This window comes from Corythoichthys intestinalis, chromosome 17 (genome assembly GCF_030265065.1).
Source record: "Corythoichthys intestinalis isolate RoL2023-P3 chromosome 17, ASM3026506v1, whole genome shotgun sequence".
Classification (NCBI taxonomy): domain Eukaryota; kingdom Metazoa; phylum Chordata; class Actinopteri; order Syngnathiformes; family Syngnathidae; genus Corythoichthys; species Corythoichthys intestinalis.
In genome coordinates, this window is record NC_080411.1 from 5,311,717 (window position 1) to 5,337,887 (window position 26,171).

A 26,171-nucleotide genomic window follows, 5' to 3' on the forward strand; every position below is an offset into this window, starting at 1 on the left:
GCTAACAAAAATTAGCTTAGTGTGCAGTGTTGTTTTTGTTAGCCCTTTTAAATTTTGTCTTCGTTTTAGTCTTTTGGATGAAAATACAGTACTTTCAAGGCAAAGGCCCAATTAGTAAAATTCCTATTATTTGTTTAACGGCGTTTCTTCAGCGTGCTGCACAGTCCAAACCGTTCGATCGACCGTCACTGTTCAAAAATATATATCAAAATGACTGGAATTGCAGGGAACGACCCCCCCAAAATTTTCCATTCGCCCGTAAATACGTGTTTTTTGAGAATTTTTTTTCAAAATGTATCTACAACATCATCACCTTGTCCAATGCAGATTCTTGACTCTTGACAAGGTGATGATGCTGGAACTTTTGTTTGGTGCTGTTCCAGTGAGATTTACAAAGATGACTGCCTGAAGAAGACATCAAAATTCCCTCAGTCCTTGATGATATGGGGCTGCATGTCAGGCAAATGCACTGGCGAGATGGCTTTCTTATCCCTTCAATTGAAAATAAGTTTGTCATTTTCCAAGATGACAATGCATCGTGCCACAGAGCTAAAACTGTTAAAGCATTCCTTGGAGAAAGACTCATCCAGTCAATGTCATGACCTGCAAATAGCCCAGATCTCAACCCTATTGAAAACCTGTGGTGGAAATTGAATTTAAAAATGGTCCACAGCAAGGCTCCGACCTGCAAGGATGATCTAGCAACTGCAATCAAAGAGAGTAACCACCAAATTGATGAAGAATACTCATCAAGTCCATACCTCAGAGACTACAAGCTGCTACTAAATACTCGAGATGTGTTTTGATTGTTATTTCTTTGTTTGTTTCTCATGATTCCATATTTCCCCCCCCCCCCCCCCCCCCCCCAGAATTACATATACAGTATATTTCCCTGCACTAGCTCTATAAAAGTAACATTTACTGACCACCACAACGTTTTTTATTCATTTCTTTTAGTGTTTCTGGATGTTAGAGAGTTGCACTTTTGAACTAATTCATTATTTTTTCAAGCTTTTTGTCTGAGTTTGTTCTACATGATAAAATGTCTGAGACTGGTTATTCCATACTTTTTGCTAGGGGTTGTAGTCCTACAATTTTTTTTTACCAAATCGCATAATTTGTACATCCAAAATTCCAGGGAATAAAAGTTGTTTACAGAATTTGCCGAATACTTACGGTTCCCCCAAAAATGGCCAAAAAGGCTCCCATTCATTTCTAATGGGATACCCTTGACAGCCATGTACGTCCAAATTTCCCATTCATTTTCAAATGCAAGAAAATATAGGTCCATATGATTTTTGACAATTTACCACGACAGCCCTTTGACATTAAACTGGTGCCCAAGTAAATCGATGCCATTGACAGCCATGCACGTCCATGCCATTGACGGCCATGTACGTCCAAATTTCACATTCATTTTCAATGGCAGAAAAAGCTCTGTGATAGTGATTTTTGACCAGAAACTTACCATTACAGCCCATTGACATTCAACTGACGCCCAATTGAGTCGATGCCATTGACAGCCATGCAACAGGACGTGTCATAGATCTCTATCTACCGCAGCAAAGCCCCATCGTAATTTTTAGTCTTAGTCACATTTTAGTTATTTCAAAATGTTTGTCTCAGACAAATTTCGTCTAGTTTTAGTATTTAGTCCATCGCGGATTTTTTTTTTTTTTTTCAATTAAAAAAAAACGAATAAATAAATACAAATGAGCTGTCCCGAGCCGATCGCGTAGTCTTACGCTCCATCCTTTCCTCCCTCTCCCTGCTCTTTGTTGGTCAGGCAGTGCACTGAAGTTGCTTATTTAAAGTTAATGATGATTGACAGACGGTTAAGGTTTGATCTTGCCATAGACTCAGACTTCAAAGCGCCGCATGTGTCAATCATTGTTTAACTTGTTAAACAATTGCTGTGGCAACTCATTGTATTTAAGTGAGCATGGACTCACTCAATGAAGCATTTGATAATGCTGAGCATTTTCTTACTTTATTGTTTAAAAATAATTCAGTGGGACATTAACATGTTTAAAACTTAACTAATCAAATGGATCGGACATCTAATAATGATAAAGTCATTCCAATTCACAGCAGTAGGATGAAAATAGCTTGTTTTTCTGTTTATCTGTTGTTATGTCGAATATCCTAGGATGATATCCCGACCCATGTAGCGATTATTGTCGTATTGCCAAATCGTGAGATTATCGTGAGCCTTGTATCGCATATTGTATCGTGAGATACGCAGAGGTTAGTCACGTGATAGCACATGACATTCATTTTGCATGTTTCTTGCTGTTCTCTATGTTTTGCAAACCTAAACCAGCACCTATTTGGGATCATTGCTAGCGTTCTCCACTTGGGCAACATTAAGTTTGAAGCGGATGCTCGAGGATATGCTAGTCTCAATCATAGCCAGGAAATACACTGGCTTTCTAAGGTACAGTAAGTGGATGAAACACACCTCATTTGTTGGTTTAGTAATGCTTTTAAAATTCTAACTCTATGGTTGTTCTCCAGTTACTTGGGATTCCCGGTCAGGTTCTGCAACATGGCTTAACCCACCGCAAGATTGAAGCCAAAACAGAGGAAGTGAGTCTACGTAGCATAGACTTCATAACCTATTGACATGACACGGGAAACTGGGCCGATTCATAGGGGGCCTATTTTTTAAAAACTTCAAATTCAAATATTTTCAAAACGAAAGCTGCTACCGACCTAAAACCAAAACGGGCACCTACCTTAGCCATATATGAGTCTCCATGAGCAGCGGCATCAAAAAATTGAAAGTCGTTCCCTTATAAAAACCAGATTAATTATTTTTTATATAAGTATAACACAACTTAAAAATGGCTATAAAAGTCTAAGATTTTACACTAGATGCACAAAAATCACCAAATGCAGAGATAATCAACTATATTTTCAGGATCAATAGCAATATTTAACATATCAAATAACTTTTTGACCAAAACAGCAGCTTAATTTTTTAAAAATTTATTGCAAATTTTCAACTGCTAATAAATCACTTACCGTAATTTAACATCAGAAACTTAATACTTGAGGAAAACATGCAAAATCAATTATAGATAATTTGTAAATAGATTATTAATAAATTCTATATACAATCACAACTTATCATAGAATAGAATCATTATACACTATATATTGTTAGCGAATGAGGCTAGCGGCTGCTTGGCGTAAACAGCTTTTCTGGTGAAAATTCTCATGAATAAATGCTTAAATCCACAAATTCTTCATCAATATGGACGTCAAACAGTATCGATTGTTGGTTAAAAGCAAAGAAACAATTAGCATTTATTTAACGTATATTATCAAAGTAAAATGTTACTCTGTCGGCGAGTGAGGCTAGCGGCCGCCTGGCGTTAACAGAGCTTTTCTGGCGAAAATTCTTGTGAATAAATGCTTAAATCCCTGAATTCTTCATAGATATGGACGTCAAACAGTCCCGATTCTTGGTTAAAAACTGAATTCTTCATAGATATGGACATCAAACAGTCTCGATTCTTGGTTAAAAGCAAAGAAACGGTTAGCGTTTATTTGACGTATACTGTCGAAGTACAATGCTACTCTGTTAGCGAGTTAGGCTAGCGGCCGCCTGGCGTAAACAGAGCTTTTCAAGACGTCCTCTTCACGCTACAGTGTACTGTTGTGTATGAGGACGAAGGATTCAGCTGATTTTGCGGATTAATACGTTTATTTTTCGCATCACGCCAGCCAAACGGCTGCAGAAAAATCATTCTGTGTGCGGGAGAGGCGTATGCGCCTTTTTGGAGTTTCAAAAGGTTCCCATTCACCGTGGATATTTACTGTGGGACCATTGGACTTATGAGGAAGTGAGTAAACATCTTGTTTTGTATTATGTCAAATACGAATACATTGATTACAAAGTAAACACTACAAAATTCCTTTAAATAAAGGACCACTTACGTTTGATCATTGATAGGCATGTAAAAAGCTCTCCTCATGCTCATTAGCAGTTAGCTGTTAGCACGTTAGCTGCACAACAACTCCAGCCACCCTCCTCCCGGGAACGAACTGTAAATTGCTCTCCGCCGGGCGTTTTGCCGATCCGCGAAGACAATCGACAACCGGGTCGTCATGTCAAATAATCCAGGCTAGTTACGTGTGATTTTCCACTTCGAAGACTTTGAAACATCCCTCGGTTCGGGTTAGCATGTCGGCTAGCTGTCACTCCTTCTGGTTTGTTTACATTCTCCGAAGCCGGGGAATGTCCGATTTAGGTGTCATAAAATATCGTTCGGGAGGTGCGACAGTAAAGGTGAAGTCGACAGTTTTGACCATTATGTAGTAATTTTGCCATGTCGTCTTGAATAAATGGATTTTTATTATTTCATATTCCATTTAGCACAAGATTGTTATTTGTCTTGACCATGCCATTTATTTAGCAATTGGGGAAAATACTTGGATAAAAAGAATATCCTGTAAAAATATGGAAGTAAAGAGACAGAAACAATGACATTTTGCTGCTCTCTTCGTCGCGTTTTCCTCATTGTGAATAGTTCCCCCTCGACGGGCTGACTGGTCCTTCTCAAGCCATTTATATAGCTATTGGGGAAAAATACTTGGATAAAAAGAATATCCTGTAAAAATATTGGAGTAGAGAGACTGAAACAATGACATTTTGCGGCTCTCTTCGTCGCGTTTTCCTCGTTCTGAACAATTCCCCCTCAATGGGCTGAATATTAAAACCGATGAGCCCAGTCTACCGCTGACGTCATCCACCTGTTGGGGACGCTAAAGCCCTATAATGGTAGGCGTGGCTAACCGGCAGATTAAAAGACTAATTTCTCGTCATCTGCGCTTTGCTAAATTGTTGTATACAGTCGAATCGTCTCAAAATATGATTCTAATTCACATAGTAATGCCATTTAAGACGTTTTTTCTGGTGTCATATGCTCTTTAAAACATTTTTTTTATTTCTGGTGTCAAAAGGTGTTCAGTCCCTTCTCAGTGGAGCACGCCATGTATGCCAGGGATGCCCTTGCCAAAGCCGTCTATGGACGGACCTTCAACTGGCTGGTCAACAAGATCAATGAGTCATTAGCAAACATGGGAAGGAAATCAACAGTTTTCTATAATATCAGTTTAAATGTGTACAATCTGGTAACATTATTTCAACCATTTTATAGGATTCCTCCAGGAAGACCGTCATTGGGCTATTGGACATTTATGGATTTGAGGTTTTCAACGTGAACAGGTGAGCGCACTTTAACTTGTTCAATCACTTTTTATTTGGACTGAGAGTGCTGGCGGATGATCACTGCCAGCTTTCTCAGTCCAAATAGACTTGACATTTTATTTGAAAAATTTGTCCCAAATTTGGACTTAATTCGTAGAAAATTACATCTATATTCAGTGGCGCCTCCAGAAATTTTTCATAGGGGTGGCCAGATGGGGCCACTTAAAATCTTGGGGTGGCCAAAACTAAAGGCCATAATTTCAGGTTTTCATAAGATTATTGCAGTAAAAAGGTCAGGGAAAAACTATCAGAAAGACTTAAGGACACGGCTACTGATATACTTCGGTGTATTGTGTAATATTTGATGTTACTAATGATTTGATGTGCATAGTCCATAACTGTCGAGTCAACATTTTGAGTTCCACAACAATTCTGTTTTATTGTGTTATGAGTATATTAGGCATAAGGTGTACATTTAACTAGGGCTGTCAAACGATAAATTTTTTCAATCGAGTTAATCACAGCTTAAAAATTAATTAATCGTAATTAATCGCAATTCAAACCATCTCTAAAATATGCCATATTTTTCTGTAAATTCTTGTTGGAATGAAAAGATAAGACAAGACGGATATATACATTAAACATACTGTACATAAGTATTGTATTTGTTTATTATAACAATAAATCCACAAGATGGGATTAACTTTATTAACATTCTTTCTGTGAAAGGGATCCACGGATAGAAAGACTTGTAATTTTTAAAGGATAAATGTGACTTTGTATATTGTGACTAAATATTGCCATCTAGTGTATTTGTTCAGCTTTCAGTAAATGATACTATAGCGACTTAACTGTTCTGCCCAAATGCGTGATGGGAAGTGGTGTAACCATGACTGTGTGTGGTGGCTGCAAATGCTATATCTTCTCTGCGTTGGGTACACTATAGGGTGTTAAGAAATAGATCAACTCCTGTCATTCTTCCCCATGTTGCTTCCCACAATATTTATAGTTGCTGTGGGAGAGAACAAAGCTTTTGCCAATTACAAGCACGGCCCCAATGAATGCTTGTATCTACTCCACTCTGACTCTATCTCTGTATATAAGTAAAACGGCGCCATTGTAGGCTGTTTGCAGCAATGCGTGAATGAGTCGTACCTTGAATGCGTTAATTGAGATAAATATTTTCACGTGATTGATTTTAAAAAGTTAATTACCGCCCGTTAATGTGATAAATTTGACAGCCCTACATTTAACAAAACAAAACAAATGCATTTATTTGGGAAGAAATGCATAACTGATGCTACAACAATCTAACAATATACTGGTGGGGTGGCCAGTGGGGTGGCCAACCAATTTGAAAAAAAAAACCCTGGTGGCGCCACTGTCTATATTTTCATGTAAAATAACGTCATAGTCTGAATAAAAAGATTTCGAAAAACATTTTTATAGTCTTGTGTATTTGATTTCAGCTATTTCTTATAAATCACACAACACTTCAAAATTTTCTTGTGATATTTTGACTTTGAAAATTGCTCAATTTAAACCTTCACCTTAGAAAATGACGTCAACTTTATTCCTGAAACATTTTCAGCGTGAAAATATATATTTTTGTTGTACTCTGTCATTTCAAACAATTTGGGATGTTTTTCCTCACACTATTTCTACTTTATTCAATTGACATGTTTTCATGTAATATAATGACTCGTGATTCTTTTCTGGTTGGCTGCTTAGCTTTGAACAGTTCTGCATCAACTACTGCAACGAGAAGCTGCAGCAGCTTTTCATCCAGCTGACGCTCAAGTCGGAGCAGGAGGAGTACGAGACGGAAGGCATCGAGGTAGAGATAGATGGAACAGCTTGAGCGTGTCTTCATATACAATGTGTTTTAACATTAGGGGTGTGACAATATATTAGAAAGGTGAATATATTGCGATACTTTTTAGAACAAAATCAAATCAAACTGATTTCTAGAGCCCTATACAATAAAACAGATAAAATCTGGAAACATTAATTGGTCCTTAGGTCGCTGGTTCAAATCCGGCTCGAAGGACCAATTAAATGTCAAGTCTAAATACATATCCTTGGATAACATATACTTGGTTACTAAGTAACGCGTTATTGTAATCTGATTACTTTCTTAGTAACGAGCCATCTAACGCATTTATTTTTCCAAACCAGTTATCTGATTAAAATTTCCTTAGTGTCTGTGCGTTACTATTTTGTTATTATTTCAAAATGTATGTAGAATGAAGAATATTGTAGTCATGTACGAAGAGCATTTTGAATAGAAAATTTTAAAGGGTCCCACTACGCGTTAGTTGGTAGCTGCTCATAGTTACTTCCTGTTTTGGTCTCGAGTCACACTAAGCGCGCTAAGTGTTATGGGACGCGTGAGGATCGCGGGTGCACATTCGAGCCACCTGTTGAGATGTGCGAGGTAATGTGAATCTTTGTGCATCCATGAACGTGAGTATTTTTCCTTCATTTTGGAGGGTTCCAGCGATAAGTTGGCCAAAAAGCCAAAGCACACAGTCCCAGTTGAAGCCTGGGACCGTGTGTATTTTTGTGTGGGACCAAGATTGAGCTTTTTGGCAACAAACACTCTAAGTGGGTCTGGCGTGCCACAAAAGATGCGCATGCTGAAAAGCACCTCATACCCACTGTGAAGTATGGGGGTGGGTCAGTGATGCTGTGGGGCTGTTTCGCTTCCAAAGGCCCCGGGAACCTCGTTAGGGTGCATGGCATCATGAATGCTTTGAAATACCAGGACATTTGAAATGAAAATCTGTTGCCCTCTGCCCGAAAGCTGAAGATGGGTCGTCACTGGGTCTTTCAGCAAGACAATGACCCTAAAACATATGGCCAAATCTACACAGAAATGGTTCATCAGACACAAAATCAAGCTCCTCCCATGGCCATCTCAGTCCCCAGACCTTGTTTTGTTGGCAAAAGGGGGTTGTACAAAGTATTAACACCAGGGGTGCTAATAATTGTGACACACATTATTTGATGTCAAATAATTTTTTCTTTATGTGGGATTTTTTCCCCACTGAATGAATGCACTTGTATTGAAGGTTGGATTTTTCTCTTTTTTTCCATTAAGGTTCCATATTATTTGAATGTAAAAAAATATTAGAAGCTAAAAAACACATATTTTTCAGGGGTGCCAATAATTATGAAAGGCACTATATATAGCATATTTAATCACGCATTAAAATTGACGGCGTCAAAAGATGTTTGCATTAACTCTGTTATTAACCCCTTTAATTGACAGCACCAATTAATATGCTTCTCCGTTTAAATCCACAGTGGGAGCCAGTGCCATATTTCAATAATAAGATCATCTGTGACCTGGTGGAAGAGAAGCACAGAGGCATCATCTCATTATTGGTGCAAATTCTGCTGAATATTTGACCAAAACATGCGGAAAAGACTCCTAAAGCTCTTGATGTCGCGTAGGACGAGGAATGTTTACGTCCCGGGGAGGCCTCCGACTTCACTCTCCTGGAAAAAATGGAAGAAAAGATTGGCGGCCACCCTCATTTTCTCACGTAAATAAATCTTCATTATAAGGATGTGCAGCGAGGGCGCTAATTTCATTTAAAATGGACATTAATCAGTGTTTCATTGACTTCAGCCTAGGGCTAGAGCAAAATAAACATTCCCTGACTGAAATAAATACTAGGGCTGTCAAATGATTAAATTTTTTAATCGAGTTAATTACAGCTTAAAAATTAATTAATCGTGATTAATCGCGATTCAAACCATCTATAAAGTAAGCCATATTTTTCCTGTAAATTATTGTTGGAATGGAAAGATAAGACACAAGATGGATATATACAGTGCCTTGCAAAAGTATTCGGCCCCCTTGAATCTTGCAACTTTCGCCACATTTTCAGGCTTCAAACATAAAGATATGAAATTTAATTTTTTTGTCAAGAATCAACAACAAGTGGGACACAATCGTGAAGTGGAACAACATTTATTGGATAATTTAAACTTTTTTAACAAATAAAAAACTGAAAAGTGGGGCGTGCAATATTATTCGGCCCCTTTACTTTCAGTGCAGCAAACTCACTCCAGAAGTTCAGTGAGGATCTCTGAATGATCCAATGTTGTCCTAAATGACCGATGATGATAAATAGAATCCACTTGTGTGTAATCAAGTCACCGTATAAATACACCTGCTCTGTGATAGTCTCAAGGTTCTGTTTAAAGTGCAGAGAGCATTATGAAAACCAAGGAACACACCAGGCAGGTCCGAGATACTGTTGTGGAGAAGTTTAAAGCCGGATTTGGATACAAAAAGATTTCCCAAGCTTTAAACATCTCAAGGAGCACTGTGCAAGCCATCATATTGAAATGGAAGGAGCATCAGACCACTGCAAATCTACCAAGACCCGGCCGTCCTTCCAAACTTTCTTCTCAAACAAGGAGAAAACTGATCAGAGATGCAGCCAAGAGGCCCATGATCACTCTTGATGAACTGCAGAGATCTACAGCTGAGGTGGGAGAGCCTGTCCATAGGACAACAATCAGTCGTACACTGCACAAATCTGGCCTTTATGGAAGAGTGGCAAGAAGAAAGCAATTTCTCAAAGATATCCATAAAGTGTCTCGTTTAAAGTTTGCCACAAGCCACCTGGGAGACACACCAAACATGTGGAAGAAGGTGCTCTGGTCAGATGAAACCAAAATTGAACTTTTTGGCCACAATGCAAAACGATATGTTTGGCGTAAAAGCAACACAGCTCATCACCCTGAACACACCATCCCCACTGTCAAACATGGTGGTGGCAGCATCATGGTTTGGGCCTGCTTTTCTTCAGCAGGGACAGGGAAGATGGTTAAAATTGACGGGAAGATGGATGCAGCCAAATACAGGAACATTATGGAAGAAAACCTGTTGGTATCTGCACAAGACCTGAGACTGGGACGGAGATTTATCTTCCAACAGGACAATGATCCAAAACATAAAGCCAAATCTAAGATGGAATGGTTCAAAAATAAACGTATCCAGGTGTTAGAATGGCCAAGTCAAAGTCCAGACCTGAATCCAATCGAGAATCTGTGGAAAGAGCTGAAGACTGCTGTTCACAAACACTCTCCATCCAACCTCACTGAGCTCGAGCTGTTTTGCAAGGAAGAATGGGCAAGAATGTCAGTCTCTCGATGTGCAAAACTGATAGAAACATACCCCAAGCGACTTGCAGCTGTAATTGGAGCAAAAGGTGGCGCTACAAAGTTTTTACGCAAGGGGGCCGAATAATATTGCACGCCCCACTTTTCAGTTTTTTATTTGTTAAAAAAAGTTTAAATTATCCAATAAATTTTGTTCCACTTCACGATTGTGTCCCACTTGTTGTTGATTCTTGACAAAAAATTAAAATTTTATATCTTTATGTTTGAAGCCTGAAATGTGGCGAAAGGTTGCAAGGTTCAAGGGGGCCGAATACTTTTGCAAGGCACTGTACATTCAAAATACAGTACATAAGTACTGTATTTGTTTATTATAACAATAAATCAACAAGATAGCATTAACATTATTAACATTCTGTTAAAGCGATCCATGGATAGAAAGACTTGTAGTTCTTAAAAGATAAATGTTAGTACAAGTTATAGAAATTTTATATTAAAACCTCTCAATGTTTTCGTTTTAATAAAATTTGTAAAATTTTCAATCAAAAAATAAACTATTAGTCCGCCATTGTTGACGTCAATAATTACACAATGCTCATGGGTGCTTAAGCCCATAAAATCAGTTGTACCCAAGCGCCAGCAGAGGGTGACAAAACTCCAGAAAACACAAGTAACAAGTTGGCATTGCACTGGGCTGTCATTTCAATCTGTTTGAGCGGGGCATGTGCGTTAATTGCGTCAAATATTTTGACGTAATTAATTTAAAAAATTAATTACCGCCCGTTAATGTGATAATTTTGACAGCCCTGATAAATACACTTCAAAAAGTGTTGTAATACTGCATTTGATAGTTTCAACTATGTAAATACAGCATAATGGGTTTTTTTGACTCAAACTTATTCGCCGACTAGCTGTGTGCACCAAACCGTGTTGCCCATATTGTGACTGTACGAGAATACAAATATCGTTACACTCTTATAAAACACGTATTATACACATACAGTGGGGCAAATAGGTATTTAGTCAACCACTAATTGTGCAAGTTCTCCCACTTGAAAATATTAGAGAGGCCTGTAATTGGCAACATGGGTAAACCTCAACCATGAGAGACAGAAAGTGGAAAAAAGAAACCACAAAATCACATTGTTTGATTTTTAAAGAATTTATTTGCAAATCATGGTGGAAAATAAGTATTTGGTCAATACCAAAAGTTCATGTCAATACTTTGTTATATACCCTTTGTTGACAATAACAAAGGCCAAACGTTTTCTGTAACTCTTCACAAGCTTTTCACACACTGTTGCTGGTATTTTCGCCCATTCCTCCATGCAGATCTCCTCTAGAGCAGTGATGTTTTGGGGCTGTCGTTGAGCAATACGGACTTTTCAACTCCTTCCACAGATTTTCTATGGGGTTGAGATCTGGAGACTGGCTAGGCCACTCCAGGACCTTGAAATGCTTCTTACGAAGCCACTCCTTTGTTGCCCTGGCTGTGTGTTTGGGATCATTGTCATGCTGAAAGACCCAGCCATGTCTCATCTTCAATGCCCTTGCTGATGTAAGGAGATTTTCACTCAAAATCTCTTGATACATGGACCTATTAATTCTTTCCTTGACACAGATCCCAAAGCATGATGTTTCCACCCCCATGCTTCACAGTGGGTATGGTGTTCTTCGGATGCAATTGAGTATTCTTTCTCCTCCAAACACGAGAACCTGTGTTTCTACTAAAAAGTTCTATTTTGGTTTCATCTGACTATAACACATTCTCCAAGTCCTCTTCTGGATCATCCAAATGCTCTCTAGCGAACCGCAGACGTGCCTGAACGTGTACTGGCTTCAGTAGGGGGACACATCTGGCAGTGCAGGATTTGAGTTACTGGCGGCGCATTGTGTTACTGATAGTAGCCTTTGTTACTGTGGTCCCAGCTCTCTGTAGGTCATTTAATTGGTCCCCCCGTGGGGTTCTGGGACTTTTGCTCAGCGTTCTTGTTATCATTTTGACGCCACGGAGTGAGATCTTGCATGAAGCCCCAGATCTAGGGAGCTTGTCAGTGGTCTTGTATGTCTTCCATTTTCTATAATTGCTCCCACAGTTGATTTCTTTACACCAAGCATTTTACCGATTGCAAATTCAGTCTTCCCAGCCTGGTGGAGGTCTACAATTTTGTCTCTAGTGTCCTTCGACAGCTCTTTGGTCTTGGCCATACTGGAGTTTGGAGTGTGACTGACTGAGGTTGTGGACCGTTGTCTTTTATACTGATAATGAGTTAAAACAGGTGCCATTAATACAGGTAACGAGTGGAGCCTCATTAGACCTCGTTAGAAGAAGTTAGACCTCTTTGACAGCCAGAAATCTTGCTTGTCTGTAGGTAATCAAATACTTATCTCCAATGTGATTTTCGTTTTTTTTTTTTTTCCACATTCTGTCTCTCATGGTTGAGGTTTACACATGTTGACAATTACAGGCCTCTCTAATCTTTTCAAGTAGGAGAACTTGCACAATTGGTGGTTGACTAAATACCTATTTGCTCCACTGTAAAACACAGAACATTTACTATTATAGTATATGGTTCAAAAAAAAGGATTTTTAGGTCAAAATTTTCTCGAAAGTAGATAAAAATGATTAATCAAATAATTTGACTGTTGATTAGTTGTTGATTTATCATGGCAGATCTAGTGCTGATAATAAACATGGGAAATCTACAAAAATAGAGCCTCAAGGAGCCAAAGGCAATATTACTAACCCTCGCTGACTTTCGCAGCCACAAACTTGCGGACCAGAAAACGCGGAAAACTCTGAAGAGAGGAGACTTCCGCCTCTTGCACTACGCTGGAGATGTGACTTACTGTGTAGTAGGTGGGAAATCAAGTGTACGGAGTTATGTTCAATGACAGCTTGCATTGCTTTATATTGCCAATTCATTTTTGCTATTTTAATGTATGTGTTTTTTTTTTTTTAATGTTTAACATCCTTTTTAAAGTAATGATTTTTTTTCAGGATTTCTGGATAAAAACAACGATCTCCTCTATAAAAATGGAAAAGAGGTATTGTCTTACACTCTTATTTTTGCCTAAAATTTTGATTTCGTACATTATTTTGTTCCCCATGGGCTCACCACCTGTGGGAGGGGCCAAAGGTAGGGTGCGTAGTGAGTTGGGCGGCAGCCAAAGGCGGGGGCCTTGGCGGTCTGATCCCCAGCTGCAGAAGCTAACTCTGGGGACATGGAATGTCACCTCACTGGCAGGGAAGGAGCCCGAGCTGGTGTGTGAGGTAGAGAAGTTCCGACTAGATATAGTCGGACTCTCCTCCACACACAGCTTGGGTTCTGGTACCAATCCTCTCGAGAGGGTTTGGACTCTCTTCCACTCTGGAGTTGCCCACGGTGAGAGGCGCTGAGCAGGAGTGGGCATTCTTATTGCCCCCTGGCTTGGCGCCTGTACGTTGGGGTTCACCCCGGTAGACGAGAGGGTAGCTCCGCTCTGCCTTCGGGTGGAGGGACGGGTTCTGACTGTTGTTTGTGCTTATGCACCGAACAGCAGCTCAGAGTACCCACCCTTTTTGGAGTCCTTGGAGGGTGTGCTGGAGAGCGCCCCCTCTGGGGACTCCCTCGTTCTCCTGGGGGACTTCAACGCTCATGTGGGCAATGACAGTGAGACCTGGAGGGGCGTGATTGGGAGGAACGGCCCCCCGGATCAGAACCCGAGTGGTGTTCTGTTATTGGACTTCTGTGCTCGTCACGGTTTGTCCATAACGAACACCATGTTCAAACATGAGGGTGTCCATATGTGCACTTGGCAGCAGGACACCCTAGGCCGCAGTTAGATTTTGTAATCGTGTCATCGGACTTGTGGCTGCATGTTTTGGAGACTCGGGTGAAAAGAGGGGCGGAGCTGTCAACTGATCACCACCTGGTGGTGGTGTGTTGGCTCCGATGGCGGGGGTAGATGCTGGCCAGACCTGGCAGGTCCAAACGTATTGTGAGGGTCTGCTGGGAATGTCTGGCAGAATCCCCTGTCAGAAAGAGCTTCAACTCCCACCTCCGGCAGAACTTTTCCCTTGTTCCGGGGGAGGGGGGGACATCGAGTCCGAGTGGGCCATGTTCCGCACTTCCATTGTTGAGGCGGCCGATCAGAACTGTGGCCGTAAGGTGGTGGGTGCCTGTTGTGGCGGCAATCCCCGAACCCGCTGGTGGACACCGGCGGTAAGGGATGCCGTCAAGCTGAAGAAGGACGCCTATCAGGCCTTTTTGGCTTGTGGGACTCCGGAGGCAGCTGACAGGTACTGGCTGGCCAAGCGGATGCAGCTACGGGAGGAGTTTGGCGAGGCCATGGAAATCGACTTCCGGACGGCTTCGAGGAAATTCTGGTCCAACGTCCGGCGTCTGAGGAGAGGAAAGCAGTGGACCATTAACACTGTGTATAGTGAAGATGGGGTACTGCTGACCGACTCGGGATGTTGTGAGTCAGTGGAGAGAATACTTCGAAGTAGAGCTGAAGCGAATACTCGAGCAACTCGAGTAACTCGAGTTTAAAAACTGATCGGAGTAATTTTATTCACCTCGAGTATTCGTTTATTTTGACAGCTCTAAGCATCACGTTTTGCTTGGACTACTTTTAATGCGGGACAACGCGCTGATGTTACGTGCGTAGAGGACGAAGCAAAAAAACAACAACAACAACGAAACTTACTGCAGCAGACAGCCGCTACACATGACGCCGACGTTGCTAAATACTTGCCCGCGCGATGCTAGTTGGTAGCAGGTAGCGTCTGATGCGTCTCATAGAGATCACATGTATGTTGAACTAGATGTGAATTGACAGACTCGGCTGCGTCTGGGCAGCGTTAGTAAACCGCCGCCATCTTAAAGCAGTAGAGCGCTAAGCGCTAATAAATAAGATTAACGTTACTGTCACAAGCTCACGTAATGTTAGCCCTGCGGAGGGCTAGGTTTCTATTAATTATGACCACTGTCGATGCGTGGCTAACGTGTCTTACATACAGGCTTTAACATAACACAGCGTTGTGGAGTGATGAGGGTGTAAAATAAAAACTCAATAATGCTAACTGTCAATTTTAGCTCAGTAGTCATTGCTGGATAAAACACCAAGTAGCACTGGTCCCTAATGTGCTCCAATACAGCCTGTATCATACATTTATTTTGAACACTCCAAAAACTCAAAATCCTATCAAGACTTACAGTTTAGACTAACTTAAAACTTGAACTTAAAAATGGCTTAACACAAATAGAAATTCAATTGAAACACGTAGGAAAAAAATCTTAACTTTTAAGTGATGTGTGTTATCAAGCGTAACGGCATTTTTAGGTAAGATATATATATATATATATATATATATATATATATATATATATATAATTTTTTTTTATAAGATCTAAAAGTTTTTTGAGTGAAAGGAGTGAATTAGTCTTTTTTTTTATTCTAGTTACATCTGAGATGCAGTTGTTGGCTGTTTTCAACAATATACATCGAAAATAAACACATTGATTGACTGAAAATGGTTCAAGATTAGATGAAATGTCTTGTTTTCTCATGTATATTTATAATTGCTCTTCACCTAAAAATATATTTGTTTTATCCGATTACTCGATTAATCGATATAATTTTCAGTCGATTACTCGATTACTAAAATATTCGATAGCTGCAGCCCTACTTCGAAGCCCTCCTCAATTCCACCGACACACCTTCCTTTGAGGAAGCAGAGTCTGGGGACTCCGAGGTGGGGTCTCCGATTTCTGGGGTTGAAGTCACTGAAGTGGTTGGAAAGCTCCTCAGTGGCAAGGCCCCGGGGGTCAATGAGATCCGCCCGGAGTTCCTAAAGGCTCTGGATGTTGTGGGGCTGTCGTGGCTGACATGCCTCTACAACATCGTGTGGACATCGGGGATAGTGTCTCTGGATTTGCAGACCGGGGTGGTGGTTCCCCTTTTAAGAAGGGGGACCGGAGGGTGTGTTCCAATTATAGAGGGATCACACTCCTCAGCCTCCCTGGTAAAGTCTATTCAGGGGTGCTGGAGAGGAGAGTCCGCCGAGAAGTCGAATCTCGGATTCAGGAGGAGCAGTGTGGTTTTCGTCCCGGCCGTGGAACAGTGGACCAGCTCTACACCCTCGGCAGGGTCCTCGAGGGTGCATGGGATTTCGCCCGATCAGTCTACATGTGTTTTGTGGATCTGGAGAAGGCGTTCGACCGTGTGCCTCGGGGAGTCCTGTGAGGGGTGCTCCGGGAGTACAGGGTACCGAGTCCCTTGGTAAGGGCTGTTCGGTCCCTGTACGACCGGTGTCAGAGTTTGGTCCGCATTGCCGGCAGTAAGTCGAATTCGTTCGCAGTGAGGGTTGGACTCCGCCAAGGCTGCCCTTTGTCACCGATTCTGTTCATAACTTTTATGGACAGAATTTCTAGGCACAGCCAAAGCGTTGAGGGGGTCCGGTTTGGTGACCTCAGCATTGAATCTCTGCTTTTTACAGATGATTTAGTGCTGTTGGCTTCATCAAGCCGTGACCTCCAACTCTCTGGAACGGTTTGCGGCCGAGTGTGAAGCGGTTGGGATGAAGATCAGCACCTCCAAATCCGAGACCGTGGTCCTCAGTCGGAAAAGGGTGGCGTGCCCTTTCCGGGTCGGGGATGAGATCCTGCCCCAAGTGGAGGAGTTCAAGTATCTTGGGGTCTTGTTCACGAGTGAAGGTAGGAGGGAGCGAGAGATCGAAAGGCGGATCGGTGCAGCGTCGGCAGTAAGCCGGACGCTGCACCGGTCCGTAGTGGTGAAAAAGCCGATCTACCAGTCGATCTACGTTCCTACCCTCACCTATGGTCACGAGCTGTGGGTCGTGACCGAAAGAACAAGATCTCGGATAAAAGCGGCCGAAATGAGTTTCCTTCGCAGGGTGTCCGGGCTATCCCTTAGAGATAGGGTGAGAAGCTCGGTCAACCGGGAGGGACTCGGCGTTGAGCCGCTACTCCTCCGTGTTGAGAGGAGCCAGCTGAGGTGGCTCGGGCATCTGGCTCGGATGCCTCCTGAACCCCTCTCCGGAGAGGTGTTCCGGGCATGTCCCACCGGCGGGAGGCCCGGGGGACGACCCAGGACACGCTGGAGAGACTATGTCTCTCGGCTGGCCTGGGAACGCCTTGGGACCCCGCCGGAGGAGCTGGTTGAAGTGGCTGGGGAGAGCGAAGTCTGGGCTTCCCTGTTAAAGCTGCTGCCCCCGCGACCCGACCTCGGAGCAAGCGGAAGATAATGGATGGATGGATGGACATTATTTTGTCGCACTCCACACCGAGAATCAGAAATAACTGAACTAAAATGAACAATACTACATGCAGTTGATGAAAATCCAGATTTCTACTTCAAATCAAGGTGATGCAACAGTCCAACAATGGCATCATCAAATACTGTTTTCCTCCGAGTGAGCCGGACCGGAAGAAGAGACCTGAAACTGTAAGATTTCACATTTTGTTTTGTTTGTTTGAAACATTCTCATTGTAACGAGTTGTTGTGCTAACTCTAAACCTAAACCTGAGGTGGTGACTCAGTTTAAGAGCAGCCTGGCAGGCCTGACCGAGATCCTCAGCACCAAAGAGGCCTGGTATGTGCGATGCATCAAACCCAATGACGCCAAACAGCCAGGTGAGGCTTAGTTTTGTCCAAATGGATTGCACGTCTATTGGCGTCAGTAGCAATGAAAAACTATCACTGACAGTGAGTGAATTAACTCGTTGGTTGCCATTGACGGCGCTAGGTATCCAATAAATTTCGACTAGGAGGGTCAAAATGGATTTTTCGTCTAGTGCTGTCAATGGCACTAAAACTTGAGCATTCACTCCCAGTCTTTCCAGTGAAATGTATTGAACGTCATTCGATTTCAATGGAATGCAATGAGTTAATCAGTTTTGTTTTTGGCAGCCCTTTAAATTTTCTTTTCTTTTTTTTTCATATTTTAGTAATCTCAAAATGTGTTTGTCAGGTTTTTGTTGATGAAAACGTAATAAATAAATGAAATAAACTAGGGCTGTCAAAATTATCGCGTTAACGCGTGGTAATTAATCTTTTTTAATTAATCACGTTAAAATATTTGACGCAATTAACGCACATGTCCCGCTCAGACAGTATTCTGCCTTTTGGTAAGTTTTACAGCAAGGCTTTTTGTGCTGTCTAACAGCGAACTCTTGTGGTCGCTTTGCAACATGGTTTATTGTTGTCTTGCTAGTTCAATATGGCTGCACGACGTCTCGGGCTGATAATGTTGTGCTTATATGATCCTTGGACAAGATTTGTCCGTAAGTATGGTTGTTGTAAATGATGCACATATTATGTTAGTAAGCAAAATGTTATATTTTTTGTATGAGACGCTTTTTGTTTATGTTTTGTGAACCTGTATAGCGTGCTAAGCTAACGTTGTTGCTAATGCAATGCTTGTGTACTTTTTTTTTGTAGTTTTACGACGGTCTAAAGAGGACAATGGTTTGAGGCCATTTTATTAATAAATCAGATGAAAAAGAAAGAAGTCTGATTATTATGGCATCGTTCACTAGCTGTCTAGCTTTGGAAAAAGTAGACGCTTCGGAGTGAGGACAGCATAGACAGATTTAAATGACAATAGAGTGAAATGCCCACTACAGTCCTTATGTACTGTATGTTGAATGTATATATCCATCTTGTGTCTTATCTTTCCATTCCAACAATTTATTTTACAGAATATATATATAATTTACAGAAAAATATGGCATATTTTATAAATGGTTTTAATTGCGATTAATTACAATTAATTAATTTTTAAGCTGTAATTAACTCGATTAAAAATTTTAATCGTTTGACAGCCCTAAAATAAACGTTTATTTCAAACGAGCATTGACAGATGAGCACATATTGTGGTGTCTACAAGGACACCAATGCCTGATATTCAGTGGTATGAAAAAGTATCTGAACCTTTTGGAATCTCTCACATTTTTGCATAAAATCGCCATCAAATGTGATCTGTTCTTTGTCAAAATCACACAGATGAAAAAATAGTGTCTGCTTCAACTAAAACCACCCAAACATTTATAGGTTTTTATATTTTACTGAGGATAGCATGCAAACAATGTCAGAAGGTGTGTGTGTGTGTGTGTGTGTGAGGGGGGGTAAGTAAGTCAACCCTCTGCCTAAGACTTACAGAGCAATTGAAACCAATTTTACCAAACATTTTAAGTCAGCCGTGTGCCCAATCACTTGTGTGGTTTAAAACTGCCCTGCCCACTATAAAACACACACCTGGTAAGCATTTTATGATGCACATCATGGCTCGGTCAAAACAGCGATCTGAAGACCTGCGATCAAGTATTGTTGATTTGTACAAAGCTGGGAAAGGATACAAAACCAGTCTGGCTGTTCATCAATCAACAGTCAGAAAAGTTGTCTACAAATGGAGAGAGTTTGGCACTGTTGCTTCTCTCCCAAGGAGTGGCCGTACACCAAAGATGATGCCAAGAGTTCAGCGCAAAAATAATCAGAGAGGTAAAAAAACTAGCCAAGAGTGTCTGCTAAAGACTTCAAATCACTGGCACAGTCCAATATCTATGTGCACACATCAACTTTATGTAAAACTATGGCCAAGAATTGTGTTCATGGGAGGACTCCACGGAGGAAGCCTCTGCTGTCTAAAAAAACATTGTTGCTTGTTTAATGTTCGCAAAAAGGCACTTAGACACTCCACAGACGTTTTGGCAATTTATTTTGTGGACTGATGAAACTAAAGTTGAATTGTTTGGGAGTAACACACAACGTCATGTCTGGAGGAAAAATGGAACAGCTCACCAACATCAACACGTCATCCCCACTGTGAAGCATAGTGGAGGGAGCATCATGATTTGGGGCTGTTTTGCTGCCTCAGGGCCTGGACAACTTCAACAATCAATAATGGAAGAATGAATTCAAAAGTTTATCAGGATGTTTTACAGGAAACCTAAGGCTATCTGTCAGACAGTTGAAGCTAAAAAGAGGATGGATGCTGCAACAAGACAATGATTCAAAACACAGAAGTAAATCAACTTCAGAATGGTTTCAGAAGAACAAAATACACGTTCTGGAGTGGCCAAGTCAGACGGCGATTCATTCCAGACATCCCAGGAATCTGACTGAACTACAGCAGTTTTCTAAAGAAGAATGGGCCAAAATTAGTCCTGATTGTTGTGCCAGACTGATCTGCAGCTACAGGATGCGTCCGGTTGAAGTTATTGCTGCCAAAGGCCAACAAAATATTAAATGTGATAATTCACTTAGTTATTTTCCCCCTTTTGTCATTGTTTGTCAACTATCCTCATTAAAATATGAAAACCTCTAAGTGTTTGGGTGGTTTTAGTTAAAGTAGACACTGATTTTACATCTATGTGATTTTGACAAAAGATCAGCTCACATTTGATAATGATTTTATGCAGGAATGTGGGAAATTCCAAAAGGTTCATATACTTTTTCATACCACTGTTTTGCATGTATTATTTACTGTACATCAATGGATGGAAGGCTCACTGTCTGCTTCAGGCGTACACCTGGAAGTATATTTACAGATTGATTCAGATGTGCTCTAACTTGTGGAATTGACGATAATGCTATGGCACCTCCAAACAGGACGCTTTGATGATGTACTGGTGAGACATCAGGTGAAGTACTTGGGCTTGATGGAGCACCTGAGGGTACGGCGTGCTGGCTTCGCATACCGCCGGAAATACCAGGCCTTCCTCCAGAGGTAAGAGCAGAGTCGGGAGGGAGATTAACGGCTTTCACAGGCCTTGGATGAAGAATTTGGGAAGATGATATAACACAGTAGTTGCTGTTTTTAGTGAGTTATTATTATTATTATCTTGCTGCGGTACTCTTAGGTACAAGCCTCTTTGTCCCGATACATGGCCTAACTGGAAAGGCTCTGCGGCAGAAGGTGTGCAGATTCTTATAAAGCACTTGGGATACAAACCTGACGAGTACAAGATGGGCCGGTAAGGAAATCTGGATCATAATCTCCCCAAGAACAAAATCCGAGTCTGATTATTTGGAAAATTCCTCTTCTCAAGGAGCAAAATCTTTATCCGCCACCCAAGAACTTTATTTGCCACAGAAGATGCCTTTCAAGTGTGTAAGCATAAACTTGGTAAGACATTCAGTGAACGTACTACACTGAAAACATAACACAAACTTTTACTGTAAATTCACGTTTACACTGCCTTCTAATTAACTACCGTAATTTTCGGATTATAAGACGCTTATTTTGAATTTTATGGTTTATACTGATAGTCCAGTGCGGCTTTATTTGTTGATTAATAGCTAACACTTTATTTGACAGCGTCATCGTAAGATTGCCATAAGACTGTCATAATTATGGCATGACATTAATGAATGCTTATGACAGATGTCATAAAATGTCATCCAGCAAATTATGTCATTAACTCCATTTATGTCATGCACAGATCTTTTACATCTATTCAAAAGTGAGATAATTACCCGGATGACACAAAATGACAGGTGTCATAAGCACTCATTAATGCTCATGGCAATGTCATGTCATAATTATGATTGTCTTATGACAGTCATATGGCACCACTGTAAAATGTGATACCAAAATACCATAACTAGGAACTAATGAAACAACTGGAACTGTAACCGAAGAAATAATTAGCACAGAACAAGAATTTTGATTGTTATTTACATCTGTAACGCTGCAGTGCATGCTAGGAGGCACGTTGGACGACAGCAGTGTTGACAGCAGAGGTTGACTGTCTCCCCAAAAGGGGCAGTGAAGGTCAAATGAAGCTTCGTAGTGGTTCATTTGGTCTCATGACAGTCTTACGATGCTGCTCTCAAAGTGTTACGGGTTAATATTTTTAGTAGGGCTGTCAAAATTATCGCGTTAGCGGGCGGTAATTAATTTTTAAAATTAATCACGTTAAAATATTTGACGCAATTAACGCACATGCCCCGCTCAGATAGATTTAAATGTCAGTACAGTGAAATGCCCACTTGTTAATTGTTTTATGGAGTTTTGCCGCCCTCTGCTGGCGCTTGGGTGCGACTGATTTTATAGGCTTCAGCACACATGAGCATTGTGTAAGTAATTATTGACATCAACAATGGCGGGCAACTAGTTTATTTTTTGAGTGAACCTTTTACAAATTTTATTGAAACGAAAACATTAAGATGGGTTTTAATATAAAATTTGTATAACTTGTACTAACATTTATCTTTTAAGAACTACAAGTCTTTTTATCCATGGATCGCTTTAACAGAATGTTAATAATATTAATGCCATCTTGTTGATTTATTGTTATAATAAACAAATACAGTCCTTATGTACCGTATGTTGAATGTATATATCCATCTTGTGTCTTATCTTTCCATTCCAACAATAATTTACCGAAAAATATGGCATATTTTATAGATGGTTTGAATTGCGATTAATTGCGATTAATTACGATTAATTAATTTTTAAGCTGTAATTAACTCGATTAAAAATTTTAATTGTTTGACAGCCCTAATTTTTAGGTTTAAATATCCCATAATATAAAGAGGACAGCCGCGGCTGACTCTCTCTTCCAAAGGAGCAGTGATGGCTAAATGAAGCTTCGTGAATCAATGAAGCTTTGCAGCCAATTGGTTCAAAGCTTCATCGTGGTTCATTTGGTTGTATGACAGTCTTATGATGCCACTGTCAACTAAAGTGTTACCGGTTAATATTTTTTTGTGTAAATATCCTATAATACAGTGAGGACAGATGCGGCTTATAGTCCAGTGTGGTTTAGCTATGAATAAATGTTTTCATGTCAAATTTGGTGAGGGCCGGTTTATAGTCAGGTGCGCCTTATGGTGCGAAAATTGCGGTGCATCATTTTTTCCTAGACTGTATACTCCATGCATATGAAACCATGTGAATTGGTATGTTACAGCAACAAGGATTCAAGCCAAGTACAAAGGCTACAGAGTCAAAGGCGACTACCAGAAGCAGAAAGAAGCTGGTTAGTATTTGGATTATAGCTGGCACAAAGTATTATTTCCTTAGATCTGGACAATTTTCAGGTCAACAATGTCCCAAAACGAATCATCAAAATAGTTGAAGAGTCATTTTAATATCAATTTTTTTTGTCAATGACTGCTGGCAGTCCTAATTTGTACTCGTTTTTTTAAAACTCACTCGTTACCGTTGACAGCGACGACCATCCGATCCATTTGAAGTATTCCAATGGATCGGACGGACGGCGCCATCAGTGGCAGCCAACAACTTGAGTTGATTACTAAATTTGACCTCCCAACAGCAACCAAGATTGAGAACTGCTGGAGAGGTCTGAAGGCCCGAAAGGAGCGGGAAAAGCGGGAGTGGGCTGTCAGAATCATCAAGAGGTAAAAAATACATGACGATTACACTTTTGAACCCGGTGGACCCAAGTTCTGCCTTTCGTAGGTTTATAAAAGGCTTCATGACCAGAAATGAGCCCAACGGTGCAGACAACAGGGAGTACTTGGCCTATGTGAGGCAGACCTACTTGACCCGCTTGAAGGAGAACCTTCCAGAAACTGTTCTTCAGAAGGACTCTTGGCTTACACCTCCACCCATCATGAAAGAGGTGAAAGAATAACATTCGTTTTGTGAGAATGAAGTTGGAATAGTTTATTAAAGTTGTAATTTGTTTAAATATTCAGGGAATACGTGTTATTGTTTTAGACTGAAATATTGGCAAGTATTTACTTGCCGTACAAATACACGCAAGTGGACGTACTTGTTGTACAAGTACACGCAAGGACACTTACTTGCCCTACAAGTACACGCAGGTAGACGTACTTGCCCTAAGAGTACACTGAAGGACACGTATTTGCTGTACAAGTTCACCCTGGGAGACGTACTTGGTGTACAAGTACACCCTGGGAGACGTACTGTGGGGCAAATTTGCCCCACTGTATATAGGTCATTTATATTGTCTTCCCATATTTTGTAAGGATAGAATTGACCCTAACATTATTAAGTGAATTGCAGTACTTTCATTATGTTCAGACTTACATTGACCCCTTTCACTTGCTGAATGTTTTCCCCTCAAACGCATGTTTGATTGGCTGATGACTTGAACACACACACATTCACAGTCCTGACAGAAATACAAAATGGGTCTCCTTCGCCCCCTTGGAAGACGACGGATATTAAAAGTTTTTTCCCACCAGCAGCAGCCACTGTAAGTAATGTAAAAAGATGTCAATGTTGTGGAGGTGGGGAACACACCACTAATTTTGCTATTGAAAGTCCAACCTGCATCAGAGTTAGCGTACAATTACACCCTGGGAGACGTACAGTGGGGCAAATAAGCATTTAGTCAACCACTAATTGTGCAAGTTCTTCCACTTGAAAATATTAGAGAGGCCTCTGATTGTCAACATGGGTAAACCTCAACCATGAGAGACAGAATGTGGAAAAAAAAAAACAAGAAAGTCACATTGTTTGATTTTTAAAGAATTTGTTTGCAAATCATGGTGGAAAATAAGTATTTGGTCAATACCAAAAGTTCATCTCAATACTTTGTTATGTACCCTTTGTTAGCAATAACGTAGGCCAAACGTTTTCTGTAACTCTTCACAAGCTTTTCACACACTGTTGCTGGTATTTTGGCCCATTCCTCCCTGTAGATCTCCTCTAGAGCAATGATGTTTTGGGGCTGTTGTTGGACAACATGGACTTTCAACTCCCTCCACAGATTTTCTATGGGGCTAGGCCACTCCAGGACCTTGAAAGGCCAATGGCGCCTCCAGAAATTTTTCATAGGGGTGGCCAGGTGGGGCCACTTAAAATCTTAGGGTGGCACACCAAAACTAAGGTGCCGTTTACATGGTGACTCTCCGAGAATACGAAAAATGTCAAATTTGCATTTGCGTCTCCATTTGAACAATGTCGCAATTCCGCATGAAAAGATGTAGTATTCATGCCAGACCCTAGGGGGCAGTGCAGATTTACAGGGCGACAGAGAATGATGCACTTTGACCCCACCAAGCTCCCTCAGCCCGGAAAAAAATATACCCGCCAACTCGAAGCAATGTCATTTTTCTTCTGTTCAAAAAGGCAAAAAAATTGAAACGTTCAACATTTAATTTAAAAATATTAATAAAACAGCAAATTAAAGCCGACATTCTGCCATATTTGCTGTTTTTAATGTTTAGTAGCACCACTGCGCACACCCAATGTGACGTGTACGAGTGCTGACGTTACGGTGCGGTGTCGCGCTGCAAGAGCCTTTCATATGCATGCGGAGGAAGCCCCCCACAACCGGATTCTTCCATTTTGGAGGCAGGATTCAGAATTTTTCGTCTTCGCCGACACCATATGCACGCGAGGCGAGTCCGCTACTCAGTCATTGCGTCTTTGTGTCGCAGATTCGCCATGTAAACTGCCCCTAAAAGCCAGAATTTCAGGTTTTCATTATATTATTGCAGTAAAAAGGTCAGAAAGACTTAAAGGACATGGCTACTGATATACTTTGGTGTATTGTGTAATATTTCATGTTACTAATGATTTAATGTGCATAGTCCATAACTGTCCAGTCAACATTTTGAGTTCCACAACAATTCTGTTTTATTGTGTTATGTATATATTAGGCATAAGGTGTACATTTAACATAACAAAATAATTACTGGGGAAAAGCAGGTGCTGGCAGATTTGCATTTGGGATGAAATGCATAACTGATGCTACAACAATCTAACGATGTACTGGCAAGCGGGGTGGCCAGTGGGGTGGCCAACAAATTTATAGACCACCCCCTGGGGGCGCCACTGTGAAAGGCTTCTTACGAAGCCACTCCT

The 26,171-nt window shown here is 40.9% G+C and overlaps 1 protein-coding gene across 2 annotated transcripts in view; it reads left to right on the top strand.

The window, feature by feature from the left end:
* The window catches only part of myo1hb (myosin IHb), a 48,859-nt gene that overhangs the window by 14,857 nt on the left and 7,831 nt on the right, over positions 1-26,171 (top strand). For both annotated transcript variants that reach the window (XM_057818449.1, XM_057818450.1), the window contains 17 exons: positions 2,324-2,437; positions 2,518-2,589; positions 4,972-5,090; positions 5,168-5,236; positions 6,950-7,055; positions 8,528-8,608; positions 8,678-8,769; positions 13,123-13,217; positions 13,359-13,405; positions 17,729-17,809; positions 17,893-17,998; positions 20,975-21,092; positions 21,226-21,339; positions 21,415-21,491; positions 23,281-23,349; positions 23,647-23,731; positions 23,793-23,955. In XM_057818449.1, coding sequence (XP_057674432.1) covers positions 2,324-2,437; positions 2,518-2,589; positions 4,972-5,090; positions 5,168-5,236; positions 6,950-7,055; positions 8,528-8,608; positions 8,678-8,769; positions 13,123-13,217; positions 13,359-13,405; positions 17,729-17,809; positions 17,893-17,998; positions 20,975-21,092; positions 21,226-21,339; positions 21,415-21,491; positions 23,281-23,349; positions 23,647-23,731; positions 23,793-23,955 — 1,608 coding nt within the window. The remainder of the gene's footprint in view (positions 1-2,323; positions 2,438-2,517; positions 2,590-4,971; positions 5,091-5,167; positions 5,237-6,949; positions 7,056-8,527; positions 8,609-8,677; positions 8,770-13,122; positions 13,218-13,358; positions 13,406-17,728; positions 17,810-17,892; positions 17,999-20,974; positions 21,093-21,225; positions 21,340-21,414; positions 21,492-23,280; positions 23,350-23,646; positions 23,732-23,792; positions 23,956-26,171) is intronic.